Source organism: Pseudochaenichthys georgianus, chromosome 22 (genome assembly GCF_902827115.2).
Source record: "Pseudochaenichthys georgianus chromosome 22, fPseGeo1.2, whole genome shotgun sequence".
In the NCBI taxonomy this organism is placed as follows: Eukaryota; Metazoa; Chordata; class Actinopteri; order Perciformes; family Channichthyidae; genus Pseudochaenichthys; species Pseudochaenichthys georgianus.
Window position 1 is genome coordinate 1,584,843 of NC_047524.1, and position 19,086 is coordinate 1,603,928.

The window sequence follows — 19,086 nt, forward strand, 5'->3', positions numbered from 1 at the left end:
CAGGTGGAACTAAAGTCTGATGTAACACTTGATTATATTTCACATCATTCATCCAGATCTGTAAAGTAACTAAAGGTGTTAAATACGTGGAGCAAAAGTACACCATCTACCTCTGAGTAGTGGAGTAGAAGTACAACGTAGGCTAGCATAACATGGAAATACTCAAGTAAAGAACAAGTATCTAAAAGTTGTACTTAAGTACAGTACTTGAGTAAATCTATTTAGTAACTTTACTCCACTGAAGTTTACCACTTTTGTGTTGTTCTAATCAACATTACAGGTTGTTTTCACTCATTACATAGGAATGAACCGCAGCATTTTTGTTAAATGTGAAAAAATAAGCGAAAATGTTCCCAAGATTTTGAGAAAAGCCAGAATTCCGAGATCATAGTCAAACATATTCCAAAGGGGAAAAAATGATCAGAAGATATATTTATTTTGTTCAGAATTCTGATATTAACGTCAGAACTCAACATTTGTTTAACTGTGCTGTTAACATCCCAATGGGACATTGGGATGTTAACAGCACAGTTAAACAAATGCACTGTTGTTTCCATGATACCTTCCATCAGATTAAGTTTAATTTTGAAAAACCTCCAAGAGTTTCGCCCCGACCCTCGCTCCAATGAGTGTTTGACCATTTAGTATTAAAGGTAAAAAGCGAAAAAGCAATTTGAAACGATAATATCAAACAATATATATAAATCATAGACATTTATCATAAGTCTTGTTCAATATATAATGTCACTGTAACTTTATTTTCGAGTTTAAATTCACGCCTAGCTGCTAAATGTTCTCAGACAGACAAGGGTGTCGACTTGACCATTTGTCAGGCAATTATCATATGGATCATCTTAGGTTTGTAATTAGCATGTATGCAAGTTTCGCCTGTCTGGCCAACATTACAATGGCCTGTAATGTACATTCCCTGCTGAGATCACCCTTTTGTCTTTTTCCTGTATTAAGTGCTTGTTTTTCTGTTGTTTCTGTAACAGGGTCAGATCTTGGTGCTATCTACTAGAGCTGTAAATATGATTGATTCTGTTAAATGCTATAACTCTTTATTAAACAACACAACTTCGGGTTAAGCTTGTATATTTGTTCTTTCCTTACCAGAAGTCGGTGATTAAGTGTGGCATTTCCACCACAATATATATATATATATGCATTTAGTATTAAAGGTCCCATGTCATGGCCATTTCTACTGATCATAATTCCATTGTTGAGGTCTACTAGAATAGATTTAAATTGTGCAATTTTCCAAAATCACATTGGTTTCTCATAAAGCATCTCTGTGTATTCACTCTGTCCTAAACGGCTTGTTGAAGCTCCTGACCCCCCCCTCCCTATGAGCGTCTGCGAGACGGCGAGACACAGAGAAACCAGCCCGAACACACACACACACCCGCAGCCTGGCTGGGAGTTTGTGTGTGTGCTCACACACCGACTCACAGCCTCGCCGCGTCCTGCCGTCTCAGGGAGGAGAAATCTGCAGCTGAGAAAAGATTGAGTGTGTGTGTGAGGAAGTCCGCGGATTGGTCAATTTGGACCAATCCACAGACTTAACGTAACGGCTCCGCAGACTTAACGTAGCGGACTTAACGTAACGGCTCCGAGGACTTAACGTAGCGGACTTAACGTAGCGGACTTAAAGTAGCGGACTTAACGTAGGGGGGACTTAACGTAGGGGGGACTTAACGTAACGGCTCCATGGGTTGGTCCATTTTGACCAATCCACGGAGGGGTCGTCGTTACGTCACTTGGTTCCCGGAAGAAAAAAATTGAAAAAGAAAATCCCCAACGAGGCGTTCTGGGGCAGCACAGACAGGTCTTCTCTGTGTCAGAGTTTTACTCGCTACAGGGTGTACTTTGAGGGTTTGTGACTCTGCAGACCGTTAACATGCATAAAAACCTTCATAACACACAAGGGGACGGGTAATAACCGGAAAAGCATGACATGGGACCTTTAATACAGTTTATATCTATCTATATATCTACTTTTTTGTATTTGTATGAAGTTTTCCCATATTGTAGGCCTCAGCACAATAATCAAAACATGTTCTTTGTTATTCTGGCCCTTTATTCTAGCACTATATCATCATTCTTTAAATGGCCTTGGGTTAGGAAAAACAGAGTCAGGGTTGATCCAGAAAATAATACCGGTCCGTTCTGTGTAAAGACTTTGAGCATGGATCTCTGTCAACTCAAAATATACAAAAAATATACGAACAAAATACGCTTGGTGCAATGTAAGACGACATCAAAGTATAAATAAATATAGCTTATTTAAAATCATGATTTCCTTCCTGAGAGGGATTACAATCACGTATGAGCTGCTTCACTGAGCGTTTGCATTTCAGAATAAAGACATGAATACAAAATGACATTGTAATCACTACCAGGGGGGATAATAAGCATTCATGTGTTTTTTACCTGCATGTCTGATACAAAAGCAATTAATTATATGACATCATATTTTCCCTTAACGAGGATCTGAACTTATCAAAGTGATATTTAAAAGTCTGTTGAATCTAATTAAAATGTATTCAGTTTAAATACGTAATAAAATATGATCTTAAAGGAATGAGTTTGACATTTTGGGAGATTCACAGTCTTGTTTTCTTGCCAAGAGTAAGATAATGAGTTTGATACCACTCTCTACTGAGAGATACATATATAGTTCAAAGCTGCTTAGCTTAGCATAAAGAATGGTAACAGATGGAAAGTGCTAGCCTCTCGTATTTTACACTTTTTGTCAGGGTTAAGCTACAAGGTATACTTGGTATTCGATGAATTATGCATTAGTCCCACTATTTTTGATTTGTTTAAATGGTTAATGTAGTTTTCCATGAAGAAAATGCCCTTTTCTGTTTTATATCATAATAAAGTGAATATCTTTGGACATTTAAAGACATCACCCGAGACTCTGAGAAACTTGGATTGACATGTTACACTATGTTGTGATATTTTATGGATAAATAATACAAAGTTATTCATAATAAAATGTGTGTTGGTAGGTGGACTTTGTTACCTTTGGACAGGCTAGCAGGTTCCCTCTGTTCGCAGTTGTTATGCTAAGCTAGCCCAGTGTTGGCTACATACACTCTGCAAGAAAGCCATGCAGTAGATTTCCAAAAGTGTAGACGCCATTACTTTTACAATGGTCAAGTCAGTTCACCCTAAAGTAAAAAAAAACTAAAAAGCATTTTCCTCTAACTTGAAAACATAAAATCTTACTTTTAAGCTTTTCAAAGGTTGATTTAAGACATGTTTTATTACCAGTAAAAGCCTTTAGGCCGCAGGACCCTGTTACATGAAATATAGATTGATCAATTGAACAACAGGTAAAAGGAAAAATAAATACTTGGGTTATGGGAACTGTGGTTTAAAGGACAATACTGATAAAGTCTCAGGTTTCAGTGTTATTGTTGGAAAAGGTGAACAGCAGTATCACAAAGGAACATTTCCCGGGTGTAAATGGACATTTCCATATCCTGAAAGTTAACGCACCGTTATCATATAAAGACCATTTGTATATAAAAGCGTAGACAAAAGTTGTCCTGCGTCACAAAGTCAATTATAGTCCTTGTAGCAGCTTCTCTTTGTGTCTGATGTTCTGAACAGTTCCCCTGATGGGTGATGACTGTCCCTGTTTGTTGGTTTAAAAACAGAAATACTTGAATCTGTAATCAGAAATGTGGCGACCAGCATTGCCAGTTGTACAATAACTCTCATATTTCTATGTTTTGGGGAATGCTTTCCCCTGCATGTCCTCCGTCGCCCTCTGACGCAGCTGACCAGCCTTGAGCAGCCGCTATCTCCCTTAAGCAGGGGCTGCCCTAGCAAGTTGTTAATGTTGCCAGTTTGTGAGCGGGCCTCTCTCGGTCAGAGATAGTTATTGTTGTGGGACACCTGGAACACATCCTTCTCGGGTGTAGATGACCTCGAGCCATAAGCGACAACAAAAGTGTCCTCAGCTGTTTAGTCTATCTATTGAAGAATGTTGATTATTACACTCTCTAGTTCAAACCTGGAGCTACGGGAGGGCTCTGCAGAACTGATTGTGGCATCTCTACCGTGTGGTCAGATCGTGGCCCGGGACACGTCGTGTGAATTCTCCGGCCGAAGCTCCGAATAAACCGTCAGTGTTTGCCATCAAAGCTCCAGCTCTCCTCGTGTCTCTGAGTCCTGACTCCCATTGCTTCAGAAGTTTCCCCCACACTATGTTTTATGTACTTTTTTTCAATAATCTTGCCTTTTGTACATTTTGCTTGAAATTAGAACTCTGCAACTTTGCATTTCTTAAAGTTATACAATCACGGCCATTTGTTCTCGTGGTTAACAATCATTTTCTTAAAAATACAATAACATCATCTTATCGTAAAGTATGGTAAGGACCTTGATAAACTTTTAAGTTTTTCGAATTATAGAATATAACATATCACATTTTAAATTCTTGGCCCCCACTTCTGTAAGTATGGGGGGGGATCATGGTCATTTTTACGTTTTCGACTTATTGTCCAATACACGGATATATCGTCAATAATCTTTATATCATCGAACTCAATCATTTTCTGTTATCAACTAATAGTACAATTTACGGATACCACCGCGACCCTTTTTACGTTTGGGATTCATCATATAATAGTCTTGCTTTCTGTACAATCAATAATGCCAAAAAGTGCCATCATGTACGATCAATTTGTGACATTCACGGTTAAAGTCAGGACCAGCTTGATAAAATAATGTCATTTCTACGTCTGCCTTTACGCATCTTTTCTCACGGGACTCATTTCGAGCCAATCATGGGTCAAAAGTGTTTTTTGTCAAATGTACACATATTGGTCCTCGTGGTTATGATTTGCGTACGATCATATCCCCATTTCTAAGCCTCAGGACGATAGTCTAACATTCCCTCTCTGGCAACGCTGGTTATTTGTACGTTCTTGTGAAATTCCTTCAACATGCAACATCAGCTAGTGACCTATCCGACCGGCCCACCTCGGTACCGCAAGTAAATACCGCGGGGGGGGGGGGGTAGTGACTTATCTGACCGGCCGACCTGGGTACCGCAAGTAAATAGTAAACCGCTAGTACATTGTCAAGTTCCCCCGGGCTTCCAACCCCCCCCGACCGGCCCACATCGTCCGACCGGCCCACTTCAGTACCAGCCCATCGGGATTCGTCCCAAACATCCCGATGGCCACTGAGTCCAACGTTAACGCTGTGATGTCCACACTGAAAGAGATGTCAGCTGAAGGCCACAGAGAGGTTATCGAGGACTTATTGGAGTTATGCAGATTCGGAGGTCTAGTCGTTCTACAAAAGCAGCTCTGAAGGCTTACGGGAGCAAGGCTGACAAAGGTTTAACAGTTTGTGGAAAAAGAGCCGAATAGTTACAAAGTTCAGATCTACAAGAGTCCGAGGAAGAGTTTGCCATCCTGTCGAACAGAGGTCTTAAATCCCAGTGTTATGAGTCTTTCCTTAGAGGACCATCGGTCTGAGGTCAGCTGGTTGTTCGATCCCACTAAATCCCCTCTGAGCGTCCGAGGGTGTTTCAGACCCTGGTGTGGCGGCAGCTGTAGTTGTCGGTGGGGGACGAAGGGTCCTCGTCGCTGGACTCACGGTGCTCCTCTCTGTGGAGGCTGATGTGGGTCTGCAGGGCGGCGGGGGTCAGCCACTCCTTGGGGAGGCAGCTCTGCAGGAAGGGGATGCAGGAGGAGAAGTAGGCGAGGCGGTTCACCCAGCGCGGGGTCTCACGCCCACACAGCAGCTGAGGAACAGAGAATATGTGGATGGGAAACAAGATGTTTGATTTTATACAGATTTGAGAGACATGTGGAAAACTACTTTTTTCTAGGTTACGCACGATAATAACGTTATTGAATTATTGCACGATGTATGACATTTCAATTATCGACTAATCTTTCGAGATATGGACATGACACCCCCATTTTTACGATATTGAATAAACGTACAACATATAAACCTGGCCTGAATAATAAGCAGAAATGAAGTATTATGATAATTGATATATTAATCATAATTGTAAAATGCTTTATATTGTGTTATAAATCAATATGAATATTTATGAGTGCTTTTAAGCAGATTATGTGTTTGTTTGTACACAACTAAAACTTTGAATCAATCATTTTAATTCTGTGTTTTTATGCGAATAACCTGTTTAGATGACACTAACAACATAAACAAATTACATTTAAACGTCAATCTAACTTCAGGAGGGTTTTAATTATGTGTTGGGACAGAGGTAAAGTTAGAGTGGAGCCGGATTATAATTCTGTAGACTTGCGCTTTAGACTGAAAAGCCTTCTGTGTAATTGACTTACTCTGCCCTGTTCTGTATGTTATAGTTCCCTGTCACTGCGTGCATGTAGAACAGGGGTGTCAAACTCAAGGCCCGGGGGCCACATTCGGCCCGCGACTTCATTTTATGTGGCCCGACAAGAGCTTGCAAAGAATATAATATGTTTATTATACGGTTACATGCTACAGAAGCATGTTGCCCATAAACTACATGTCCCACAATGCATCTCAAATATGACTTTTTTCTCAGAATTTGCCTTTTTTTCTTCAAAATTTGCATTTTTTCATAGAAATCCTTTTTCTCAGAATTAGATTTTTATTTCAAAATGTCACTTCTATTTCTTTTTTCTCCAGAATTTGGCTTTTCTTTTTAAATCATTTTGGGACATACGCACTGAAGAGACTTGCAATTATTTGCCCAATAATTCTGCTTTCTGACGTAGTTAATTATGAAGTTATTACCCCTATGGTTATTACTCTATCTGATAATAATCCAATGCAAAGGCAATAATGTAATATAATACTTTATATATATGATATATTTATATATGTATTTTATATAGTCTTAAAGTTACAACTGGCCCTTTGAGTGCAACCATAATGCTGATGTGGCCCGCGATGACATTGAGTTTGACACCCCTGATATAGAATCAGAAGCGTGTGTGTTCTCTGACCTCGGACAGCGAGGAGGAGAAGTGGTTGCAGTTTTTGTGCATCAGGTGGTACGCGTTGCCTTTGAACTCTCTGCCCATCTCTTCCATGACCTTATTCATGTCGTCCGCCGCGAAGTCTGTGGTGCCCAGAACTATGGCCTCCCTGTGGAAGAGCACACTCACCAGCATTACATACCTCTCAGAGCACTGCGTGTTAATGTGAGTACTGTGTGATACTGTGTGTGAGTACTGTGTGTACTGTGTGTGAGTACTGTGTGTACTGTGTGTGAGTACTGTGTGTACTGTGTGTGAGTACTGTGTGCTAAAATGAAGTATTCCTCACTTGAAGTTGAATGTCTCCCCCAGCTCCGTGGTGTTTCCAGGAGTGATCTCAAAGATCCCGCTGAAAGGGTACGGATGGCCCCCGTATGCAAACTCTGAAACAAAGAGGAGTAATGAGTAACTAAGTACTTTTACTCAAGTACTGCACTTGAGTACTCATTGAGGTTGTTGACTCGAATGTGGAGAATTGTTGTTTTTCTGCTACTTTATACCTACAGTATACATCACTACATTTAGTAAGAGGGGAGAATATTCAAGCTTTACTGCACTACATTATGTCTTCTTTCTAGATTAAAGATCATTAAAACAAAATAGATTCAACTAGTAAATGATGATGTATTATTGTAGATTTACATACTCAACCATATGTAGAGGAATTAAAATTAGGCCTTCATCTTGTTTTATCAGTCTTATACCCAAAGATTAAACTTTAATACAGTTTTGCAAACAAATACTTTAAACATTAGCACATTATCAAAATCGTTTGCAATCATTCTACTGTCAATCAACTTATTGATTAGTCGAAGATCCAAAATACATCATAGAAATAATTGCAAGTTAAAATTCTTAATTCTTAATCTCAGGTCACAACAAAATGAAATCCTCTGACAATGATATAATAATAAACATGCAGCAACACTGGGTGGAACATCTTAAATACACCGTTTGAACATTTTGATGTCAACACTTTGGTACTTGAGTATACATAGTATACATACACTGTGGTATTTATTTATACTTGTACTATGAACTCTCCAAATGTAGGAGCTCACAGCTGTAATCACACGGCAGCAGTTAATCACTGAACACTGTACTTAAATCATGCGTCTGGTTAATGACAGACTGCACCGTATTTACGTACAGCGGTATAATAAAGAGGGAAGAACACCGTGTCGTGAATAAGGTGCGTCACATAGTACGTTTCGTATCATCTGAATTGAGCAAAGACATGTTGCAAACTCAGAGCAATCTGCAGAAAACCCTCAAAAAGGAGGCACAGCCTGAGTGAGCAAGGTCGCCATATCTCACAGAGGTCATATTCCTGGTTGCAAGGGCGTAAGTCCCTACGATTTAGACACACACACACACACACACACACACACACACACACACACACACACACACACACACACACACACACACACACACACACACACACACACACACACACACACAGTGTGACTCTGCTGCGGTGACTCAACCCAGAGAAACGGGGTCACGGTATTATAAACACAACTCCATATTTAGTTTTTAAACCCAGACTTTACTTATCTGTGTCTGAGAACACAGCCTCATTCCCAGACGTGATGCACACACACACACACACACACACACACACACACACACACACACACACACACACACACACACACACACACACACACACACACACACACACACACACACACACACACACACACACACACACACACACACACACACACACACACACACACACACACACACACACACACACACACACACACACACACACACACACACACACACACACACAATTAAAAAGGTCTTACCTCTGCCATAAATCTCGATGCCTGAGTGGAAGACTCCAATGCCCAGATTGGAAGTGTACTCGTTTATCCAGTACTGCAAAAAGAGAGATATCAATATACTGTATATCTTTTTTATTGATACCATTACCAACAGAACTGATGTGTGTGTGTGTGTGTGTGTGTGTGTGTGTGTGTGTGTGTGTGTGTGTGTGTGTGTGTGTGTGTGGACAGCTGGATGAACACATGAAAAGAGCCCTGCCACACCCTGAGGAGGAAACACGTCCAGCTGTCCATCATTAATAATAAAACGTGTTTCTGAGCTCAGGCGGATCAAATCAAAGCTGATCCACCTCTCACTCTGTGTCCACAGAGAAACGCTTTCTACTGTTATTAGCCCTCTAGCTTTTAACGCTTTCACACCAGGAACACTGATGGGAATGTTATAACCAAGTGTCACCGAGAGAGAGAAGCATCAACCAGGAGAGACAACCAACACAAAGACACAGAAAAGACAACAAAGGGACACAAAATGACCAAAAAGGACCAGAGAAACATTTTAGCAGTGAAAAGCTAACATGACTTTCTCCTTGGTGAAAAACAAGTCCCGGTATCACACGTGTGGGTGCTACTATGAATAATTTAAAATCTCCATCAATCTGACGTAGTTCTCTCCTCAACCAAAGAAATGATTTGAAGTGAAACCTCATCAGACTTTACTGATGATATGCATTTGAAACAATTACAGATGATTGAAGAGGGGAAATTGACATACATACGATTATGTAAACTAATGGTTTAGCTTATTTAGAGAACCCTGTTGTAGTCCTTCTCATGTTCCATATCAGTATGTAGTGTCTCTGGGACATGTCTCCATGTCTTAATGTTCAAAAAGCTCTTTATTCTTCTCATACTGCCTGTGCTGCAGCACCTCTTCTCACCCTCTGTCTGAAACCAGAGCCCAGTCCGCTCTGATTGGTTAGCTGGCCGTCTCTGTTGTGATCAACCGCTTAGAGATGTCCCGCCCCTTAGCCTATCACGTGCAGTGTGTTGGAGCACTGTGATTCGGTCCACATAGTGATGTCACCATGTTACTGAAGCAAACAAAGGAGTCCAATGGAGGCGTTTCAGGCGGGGGGGGGGGGGGGTTGGGGTTTTATGGGAGAGAAAATTATTTCAGCAGCCTATCGTTTGTAGCTGGAAACACTCCTGGGATGATGTGCATGCTGACACTGCTGCAGCGAGCCATGCAGTCAAATTGATTTCATACCGAAGACGATCGATACCCCCCCCCCCCCCCCCCCCCACTCACTGATTCACTCTCCGCCGGATGTTCTGTGTGTATTTCTCGGTAGAAGAAAGTATTTAAGGCTGATTGATCACTGCCTCGCTCAGCAGAGACGGCGGAGATACATCTGATGTTAGAGCCGCTACTTTACTGCAGTAAAAGCACTGTCGAAAATACTCCACTTTAAAACCTTATTTACATAAAAGGACAGGTCGCCTTTTATATGCAGAAATGTCCCTGCTGGGGTTTTTAATCAATCAATCAAATTGTATTTATATCATTTCCCAATTTCACACTTTATACTTATGTCTTAGGAGTCTTTGTTACGAGATGTTTCTGGATTCATATTACTGCTGCAAACATGTGGCAGCATGCTTTATGTTGTGGCAGCGGTAGTAAAGATACTCGGTGTTCCTGCAGCCACAGGTTGCATAATGTTATTTATTTACACGGAGGCTGTGCAGGGAGAGAGAGCAGGCAGTGGGCACAGGTCTGAATGAGCAGCTTTGTCCGTGGTGTGTGTTTATGTGCACATTTGTGTTATTGTATGTGTGTGCAGCATGAGAGCAGTGGGCACGGTGACAGAGGGAAGCTCTTGTTTCAGAGGCATTAAGTTAGCCAGGCTTTTATCCAATCACTGAAGATGGATGAGACTGTGCTGTGCTCACTAAACTCATATTCAAAATCTGTCAATTTAAGGCGAGATACTACAGGGAGAACTCAATGCACTGGTCTCCTTGCGATATAGTTGAAAGAAAACATCCACATTCAGGAATTTGTTTTATTAGCTTTGAATGTTTGTTTCTGCAGATGTTCTCATAAATGCACCTAAAGTTAGCATTACATAACTCATTTGCACATTTAATCATAACATTTCAGATACTTCAATACACACACCAAACTCTCCAGTTTCTTTCCTCTCTATGCCTATTTTTATTTATTTAATTTTGAACTGTGAATTTTGAATGTCCATGTTTGTACTAGTGTTTTCCTTCTTAAAATGTTTTTTAAATATTTTTGAGATTTGGTTGAGCAGGGTATACTTGTACTTTTACTAGTCCTTTATTAGAGATGTGTCTGTTGTTTGTGTTTGTTTTTAGTGTCAGGATGGAACCCTTGTATTTTTCTCTGCAAACAGAATCTACCTACGGGTACAAATAAATAACCTGAACCTGAACCTCTATGTTGAAGCTTTTTACAGAGTTTGATGCTCACACATCATTCACACACTCATTTATACACAATTTATTACTAAAAACATGATTTGTTTGCATGTCTTTTGACAGTATTTATAGAACTTACATTAAGATAATTATTTTTTGTATTACTTGTTTTTTTAAATGCAAGAGGCATTATCTAATGCTAACTTTTGGTGGATTTGGATACATCTGCAGACACAAACAGACAAAGTGCACTTATGAAACAAACAGGTGCCTGCTATTTCTGCTGGTGCATTCACTTCCTCTGCTGGTGTCAGGTTACAAAGAGCCAGAAACAGTAAATAAAACTGAATAAAAAAGTGGTAATTTCTTACCATATTATACACGTTGAGGATGACAGGTTCATTGGCCATGGTTTAAAGCTGAACTGGAAGAGTCCACCCCCCCTCCTCCTCCACGTTTTCTGGTTGTCAGGACTTCCAGGGATGGAGGCTGATCATTCCCCCGCAGGGTGGCTGGAACAAGGAAAATTTCCCCAAAACTACATCCAATTCTGGTTAAAGGTGTATTCACGAAATAAAAGCCACCACAGTAGGTCAAAATGTCATTAAAGACGCGTTAGAGGTGATTAAATTATCCACGATAAGGGCCTACAGGAGCGGGGATCACGGTCATCCCGGGCGGGAAAAGTCGACAGCTGGGGCGGGGAGATATTAACGATGGAGGCGGAGTGCGGGTCATTTTCTCCTGGAGGATGGTGGGAGAGAACCGGGTTAATTACAGCAGCATTCCCGGCAGATGAGGGTTCAGCATCCAGCCTCCTCTCCTCGGCATGACTCCTCCAACACGGATCCGTTACTAACCGTTATTCTAAATAGCCGTTATTATTCAATGAAGTTTAAGCCGAGATCCATCCGTGCTGCGCGGCTGTTCTCCAGCTCTGCCCCCCCTCCCTCTCTCCTGGTGGGGATTACATCATATCTGCCTCCGAGGCAACATCCTCCGACAGCTGATGGAGACGGGATGCTACTGGTGGGTGAACAGGACGGACAGGCCCACATTTGATCACTTAAACACAATTTCTGTCAACCAGACACAAAATGCCTGATGTAACCCCAGTAGTGTGGTTCTGAGGCACGAGAACCTACCGTTAAAACCGTTAGAATTCTAAAATCACTTTGTTCTAACCGTTATAACGTGTATACAAGCAGTTTAGGTTTACAACATTCATTTACGTTATCCCTCCAATATATTATACTAATAAAATCAGTATTACTAATATGGTAAAATATAATTATACTCAGAAAGGAGTTTTTGTCGCAACAACGTCGACTTTTATTTTGAAGGTAAAGTGACAACATCTGGTATTATGCTACCGTTAGCTAACTTTATGCGTTTAGCCGTCTCCAAATCTACCATTAGTCCAATAAAACTATTGTTCTAAATCCAATTTTCGTCATGTATTTAGTTAACATTTTGCCTTATTATTAACATTATGAGAAAACATGCTTATCTCATAATTTATTTGGTGTGTATTAATTGAAAAAAACACCAAATGAGCCTGGAACAGATGAATTCAACATGAATTTTATTACAGAAGGTTCCTTAAATGTTAATCACCATATTTTGCATAATTTATTCATTAGTGCTTCTGATCTGTGTTTTTTTTCTGGTATAATGCACATATTCACAACCCGACTCGGCAGAGCGACATGGCATCTATTTACAAAGAGGAGCCACGTACAGTCAGACACAAACACATGATGTTTGCACTGCAAACTAAAAATGTGGACCATTCACTCGTTCATCTTTTCTATGGAAGTTACTGCAGGAGCTCCATGATTATGGCTAGTGCAAAAAAACATTTTTGACAGCAACTAATCTATTAAAAAAAAAAACTCTCCTTTACATTGAAATGGCTCAAACTGCACTTAGTGTCAAGTTGTCAATCCTTCACAAGAATGTTCCTCCATTACAACAAGCGCTTTATAATATATACTTAAGGAATGATTTGTTTCTCATATAAAGATTTGATGGTTCACCCTGAGTGACCGCGTGACACTGTATAATAATGAACTAAACGTGAAAATATCTGGTGATACGTTGCTTTATTAAATGATACATCTGGTGATAATCTATATTTTTCTCACTGAATACCAGGAATAAAGTGATTTTACTAAGAAATAACGCCTGATATATGTTATGCCTCTGTGCCATAGAGCATTTCCTGTTTTTTAGGACTCAACCCTGCACCATTATGGGTGTTGATTTTCATTTGTATCATGAGAATTGCAATGGGTAGAAAGTCCATTTCAATTCATCGCATTAGCTGCAGGCTTTTTTGTTTTTTGAAACTCCTCCCAAACAAACTGAAAGTAAAGCGTTTTCCACTTGTTTGTAAATGGACCCTAAAGCTTGAGGATTTATATTTTTCTGCATAAACTTTTTCTGTGTACGGCGGCCGAGTGTTTCTGCCTGAGCTCAGCCCGGCAGCAGGAATGCTTTTCCTTCCTCTGCTCCTTACAATCACTATTTAGAGTTACGTTCGTTTACATAGGGAAGGGTGTGAAGAAGCGACCATCCCTTTATAGAGAAAGTCCAACAGCTGCTAATCAACAAAAAAAAACTTCTATGGTTTGTTCCCCCTTTCTTTTCTTTGGCCTCTAGCAATGTTTTTTTTCATCTTTAAAAAAATGATTCATTATACAGGCTGTGTTAAAAGGGCCTCCTTTGTTGCCGCATGTAAATGAAAGCACAGAGGGCTGCCGCTCCGGCTAAAACAACCAGGATCCCCAGAGCCGAGAGCGGAGCGTTGGGATCGGGCCCGGAGCCCAGCGGTCCGTTTGAGTGAGGAGACTGCAGGAAACACAGACATAAAAACAAGAGGATTAAAACTGCACCACACCGAGGGATTTCTGCACCCGTTATTACCGGTTTAAAACATGTAGAAAACACATAAAACACCCACCAACTTAAGGATATAGAGGGAATCCCCTTTGAAAAATAAGATCTGTTTTGGTTTATTCATTTTTCCAAGTATAAATCACATATATTTGAGTGTTTTTAAATGCCTTCGTAATGTCTTTCATTTTTGTAAAGCACTTTGAATTGCCTTGTGTTGAAAGGTGCTATATAATATATGCCTTGCCTAAATATCCCACCCTTGAGAGAGTGTTGAGTAGTAGATGCAGGGGTTGGGTTAGATTGTGTAAAATATCATGTTTTTAAATTAATATCTAGTTTGTATGTCGTTATAAATGTCACTTTCTGGCAATTACAATTAACGCATTAGTAGTATTAACGTCACCTGAAACAACATCCTGCCTTGAGTAACTATACACACCATTTCGTCTCTTTGCTCTGCTAATATTTATATATTTGATCAAGGTGTAATTGCTGAGAACAACTAGAGATTGTAGAACTTGTAAAACGCCACACGCAGGATTTGTTGTTTGCAGAAGGACTACTAATGTGAAGATGCCGTTGGTTAAGTGGGACCCACATGTTTACATTTTGTTGGTAGAAAAAAGTCACCAAAAGGTTTATCCTATCATCATTGTGTTTAAATGTGAAATACTTTTTATACCAAATCCTCTTTTGTGTCCTTGTGGATGTTTGTGCCAAAGTTAAAGAAATATATATAAAGGAATATGACGTCAAAAGTGATTGATTGTAGTAAGTGCAAAGAGCATAAAAGGTTTTGTATTTCTTTGTTAATGTGGTAAGATTTTTACCATTTTTGTTCTGTACGCTGTACTTTTTTGGGCAGCTTTTATGTTCTGTGAGCCAAAGACACATTTTCTATTGTTGTTGACAACAAAGAAAAATACCTGAAGAAAAAGAAACAGGTCATTTAAAAAAAAGAAAAGGTACATCCTTAATTCTCACCCTTTTCAGAACCAAGAGCTGCACGTCCTCTCCGGCCATCCTGAACAGATCCACCGTGGCTTTGTGTGTCAGACCCTCCAGCTGCACCCCGTTTATCTAGGAAAACAAAAACATTCTTTATCACCTTTTATCAAATGACTGCTCCTTTATACTTCTATTCCACTACACATTACAAGCCAGATTTTTACTTTTTACCGCACTACACTTATCTTTATTTATACACAAAGTTCATACACTTTTTCACCAATGATTTTCCCAAAGAAATTACTCTTTCTCAGCGTACCACTGAAAATGGTTTATTTTAACATGGAACAGGAAAATAAGGTCTGCATATGAAACATGTTGTGCCTATCTAAAACAAATCAAACAGCTTACCGTACTTTTCGGACTATAAACCGCGACTTTTTCCCCACATTTTTTTTGTACCGCTAACGGCCACTAGGGAACCTCCTAAATCTATGGATTTTACAGGTAAAATTAACCACCTTTAACCCTATGGGCTCTATGACCGCTCCGCGCCCGCCACCTCTAAGCGGCGGGCTCCAGCAGGAAAAGCTGGAGGCCGGAAAAGAGTGAGACAGGTAGCGCGCCAAAGTAAAAGTGGAACCGAGAGACAGAACGAGAGCAAGACAGACGGACAATTTAGCTGCTGCGGCTCATATGCAGGTGCGCTTTATAGTCCGAAAAGTACGGTACTAGCTTCTACACACTAAAGCCACTAAAATCTCTCACCAGCAAAATACCTCGTCAGTTAAATGCCATTTTACGTTTCATTACTATACGATACAGTATTTATTATCATTATAGTATTACTATTTCGGCGATTAGCTAAAATATGAATTATATTTTATGCAACTTTAGTTACAGTTCCTTTACCTTTACCAGCTGTGATGAACACTTTAAAACATCAATTATCATAATAATAATTGGTTATATATCATGCAATGAAGTACTTTTACTTTTGGTACTTTAAGTATAAATAGGTGCTAACAATCTCATACAACCGTACAAAAATGTATCTGTATTGTTGTGTTTTCTGTGGTTCATTGTGCAAATGTCCCCTAGTGGGACAATAACGATGGACTGAACTGATCTTTGACTTGGGTAAGATTATGAATGCATGACTAACTAACTAGGAACAGAGTATTTTCAAAATGTAGTACGAGTAGTATTATATATATGTGTCTCACCGCCAGGATCTTGTCCCCCTCATTGAGTCGTCCGTCCATACCAGCCGCTCCATCGTCTTTAATTTTGGACACGTATATTCCACTGTCATTCAGCACATACTCCTGATCCATACCCCCCACTATATTGAATCCCAAGCCTATAAACACAACAACATAAACACACATTAGCATGAGATAGAGGATTTAAGTGTATCTGGGTGAAAGTTGATGATTCAATCATGATATCTATCTCAATGGATCAAAGTGCAAGAGGCTTCACTCGAACACTGTAACCGACTGATACTGAGATAACTTCACTGATACTCTCACTTGAAGCCAGTGGTGTAAAGTAACTACGAAAATGTACTCAAGTACTGCACTCAAGTATACTTTTGAGATACTTATTCATGACTTTAGGGTTTCAACTGTATGCAACTTCGTAGATAGGTAGATACTTTATTTATCCAAAGTAGCCGTGTTGTGAAGCATTACACTAGATTTTACAAGTTAAAAATGTTTAAAAGATATAAGAAACAAATAAAAATAGACATTAATTTTAGCAACAAGTATATACAAAATCCCAATAGAAAGAACACATCACTAGAGCAGTGATTCTCAAACTTTTTTCAATAATGTACCCCCTTTGAAAACATAAAAAATCATTATGTCGATCATGATCGACGGCTTCCCTGTATCCTTCACCAGCCAAGTCAAAAGCCTTGGGGTCATCCTGGACAGCACCCTTTCGTTTGCACCCCACATAGAAAACATCACCCGGACTGCCTTCTTCCATATCCGCAACATTTCCAGACTCCGCCCATCCCTTTCACAATCCAGCACCGAAATCCTGGTTAATGCATTTGTCACATCCCGGATTGACCACTGTAATGCTATCCTCTCTGGCCTACCCACAAAACTACTCAACAGACTCAAATCATTCAAAACTCGGCTGCCCGGATCATTACCTGTACCAAATCGTCTGACCACATCACCCCCATCCTCATCCAACTTCACTGGCTCCCTGTTCAGCACCGGATTGACTACAAAAACCTTCTGCTTACATACAAAGCCCTCAACAACCTCACCCGCACATATCTCTCAAACCTCATCCAGGAATACATCACGACATTCAAATCCCACCTCAAAACCCACCTGTTTAAACTGGCCTAGTCACTCAAACACATTCAACCTGCTATCACAGATCCCCCTCTCACTCCGTCACTCCACACTTGTCTTGCCTGTTTTATGCTGTTATGCTGCTGTATTGCCTTGTCGGTTTGATTAAATTGTGTTCCGTTTTTGTTTTAGCTGTTTTATGCACTGTAAGGCGACCTTGGGTGTCCTGAAAGGTGCCTCGAAATAAAACGTATTATTATTATTAACGTAAAATAAATCTCACGTACCCCCTGCAGTACTCCAATGTACCCCTAGGGGTCCACGTACCCCCATTACAGAAATATATAGAACTTGTATTTCTACTCCACTACAATTCAGAGGTAAATGTAGGTGTACTTTTACTCCATTACATTTATTTAATACCTTTACTTACTTTACAGATGTGGATGAATGATGTGAAATATAATCAAGTGTTGAATCAGACTTTAGTTCCACCTGGAGTAAATTCACAAGCTACCCTGCAGTATACAAAGTCATTCAAACTAGCTGCACCTTCACAAGCTTTGAGAACACTTTAATGATCAATCATTATAAAACATATCATATATATTATTCTGAAATGGACCAATCTGCAGGATGAATACTTTTACTTTGGGTACTTTAAGGATATTTTGATGCTAATACTTGTGTACTTTTACTTGAGTAACATTTTTGATTGCACGACTTATACTTGTAACAGAGTATTCCTACACTCTGGTACTTCTACGTTTATTCAAGTACAAGATCTGAGTACTACTACTTTTACTGAAGTATAAGATCTGAGTAACTCTACTTTTAGTTAAGTACAAGATCTGAATAGTCCACTGACCTCTGATCACTTAAAGCTAAATAAACTTTGAATGGAGAAACTGTCAGATAGCATCAGGCCAACAACATCGTTACTTTTAAAAACAGCCCTTAAGTCATTATTTCTTTAATTAAACTAACACACAATAGTTTTACTATCTTCAACAACCTCACTCCAACAGTTTTAGTGCACTATAACACATATTATGACGTTTTATTCGCACATTAGCCGTTAGCTTCACTGTTTGACAGGGTTGATTTGTAGCTGCTACTTAGCTAAGCTAACATGCTAACTGTGCGTCAGACTATTCAGTCCGTTGTCTTCTTACCCGCAGAGCCTCGCTTCAGCTTTATGTCCAACATGTTGGATGGCAGGGAGCCGTTCATGTTGTAAAAGATAGCAGACAGATGTTTAATAAGAAGAAGGGACAAACTATTTATCCGAAGGTGAACTCATTGAGGAGTTTCGTTTTCTTCCTCCGGAGGATGTGCTGCCGCCTGACGGACAGAGGCGGAACCTTTGAATCAGAGAGGCATGAGAAAATAATCCGGACTGCTCGGAAAACCTTTCAATAAATGGATATTACCAGAGGTGGAAGAGATACCCAGATCCTCTACTTGAGTAAGAGTAGAGAAATATGATAAAGAGTACAAATTAAAAATATCAAAATTCTAAAAAGTTCTGAAAAAAACGCCTGAATTCTACAATAGTCATAATAAAAAATTCTAAAATAATTCTGAAAATGTCTAAAGTCTTAAAAAAAGTCATAAATCCCCCCCAAAAGTCAGAAA

General features: G+C 39.8%; 2 protein-coding genes across 2 annotated transcripts; both read right to left on the reverse strand.

The window, feature by feature from the left end:
• Window positions 1-1,970: 1,970 nt before the first annotated feature.
• Window positions 1,971-12,314, reverse strand: LOC117467302 (deubiquitinase DESI2). Its single transcript, XM_034110859.2, has 5 exons — window positions 11,650-12,314; window positions 8,852-8,924; window positions 7,321-7,414; window positions 6,999-7,140; window positions 1,971-5,773 (listed from the first exon to the last, which is right to left on the reverse strand). Exons 1-5 carry the CDS (start codon window positions 11,686-11,688, stop codon window positions 5,558-5,560), a joined length of 564 nt encoding a protein of 187 aa, XP_033966750.1. The 5' UTR covers window positions 11,689-12,314; the 3' UTR covers window positions 1,971-5,557.
• A 532-nt stretch (window positions 12,315-12,846) lies between these two features.
• Window positions 12,847-18,813, reverse strand: synj2bp (synaptojanin 2 binding protein). The gene is made up of 4 exons (XM_034110864.2): window positions 18,624-18,813; window positions 16,354-16,490; window positions 15,164-15,259; window positions 12,847-14,131 (listed from the first exon to the last, which is right to left on the reverse strand). The coding sequence occupies exons 1-4, from the start codon at window positions 18,679-18,681 to the stop codon at window positions 13,991-13,993; spliced, it is 432 nt and encodes a 143-aa protein (XP_033966755.1). The 5' UTR covers window positions 18,682-18,813; the 3' UTR covers window positions 12,847-13,990.
• Window positions 18,814-19,086: the final 273 nt, after the last annotated feature.

Excerpts from the sequence above, each read along its gene's own strand:
- LOC117467302 (XM_034110859.2), bottom strand. The coding sequence starts at position 11,688 with ATGGCCAATGAACCTGTCATCCTCAACGTGTATAATATG. Across the intron at positions 7,141-7,320 it reads GGGGAGACATTCAACTTCAA|GGAGGCCATAGTTCTGGGCA; the intron begins GTGAGGAATACT and ends GCTCTTCCACAG. Across the intron at positions 5,774-6,998 it reads TCTCCTCCTCGCTGTCCGAG|CTGCTGTGTGGGCGTGAGAC; the intron begins GTCAGAGAACAC and ends TCTGTTCCTCAG.
- synj2bp (XM_034110864.2), bottom strand. The coding sequence starts at position 18,681 with ATGAACGGCTCCCTGCCATCCAACATGTTGGACATAAAGCTGAAGCGA. Across the intron at positions 15,260-16,353 it reads AGGGGGACAAGATCCTGGCG|ATAAACGGGGTGCAGCTGGA; the intron begins GTGAGACACATA and ends TTGTTTTCCTAG. Across the intron at positions 14,132-15,163 it reads AGCTCTTGGTTCTGAAAAGG|TCTCCTCACTCAAACGGACC; the intron begins GTGAGAATTAAG and ends TGTTTCCTGCAG.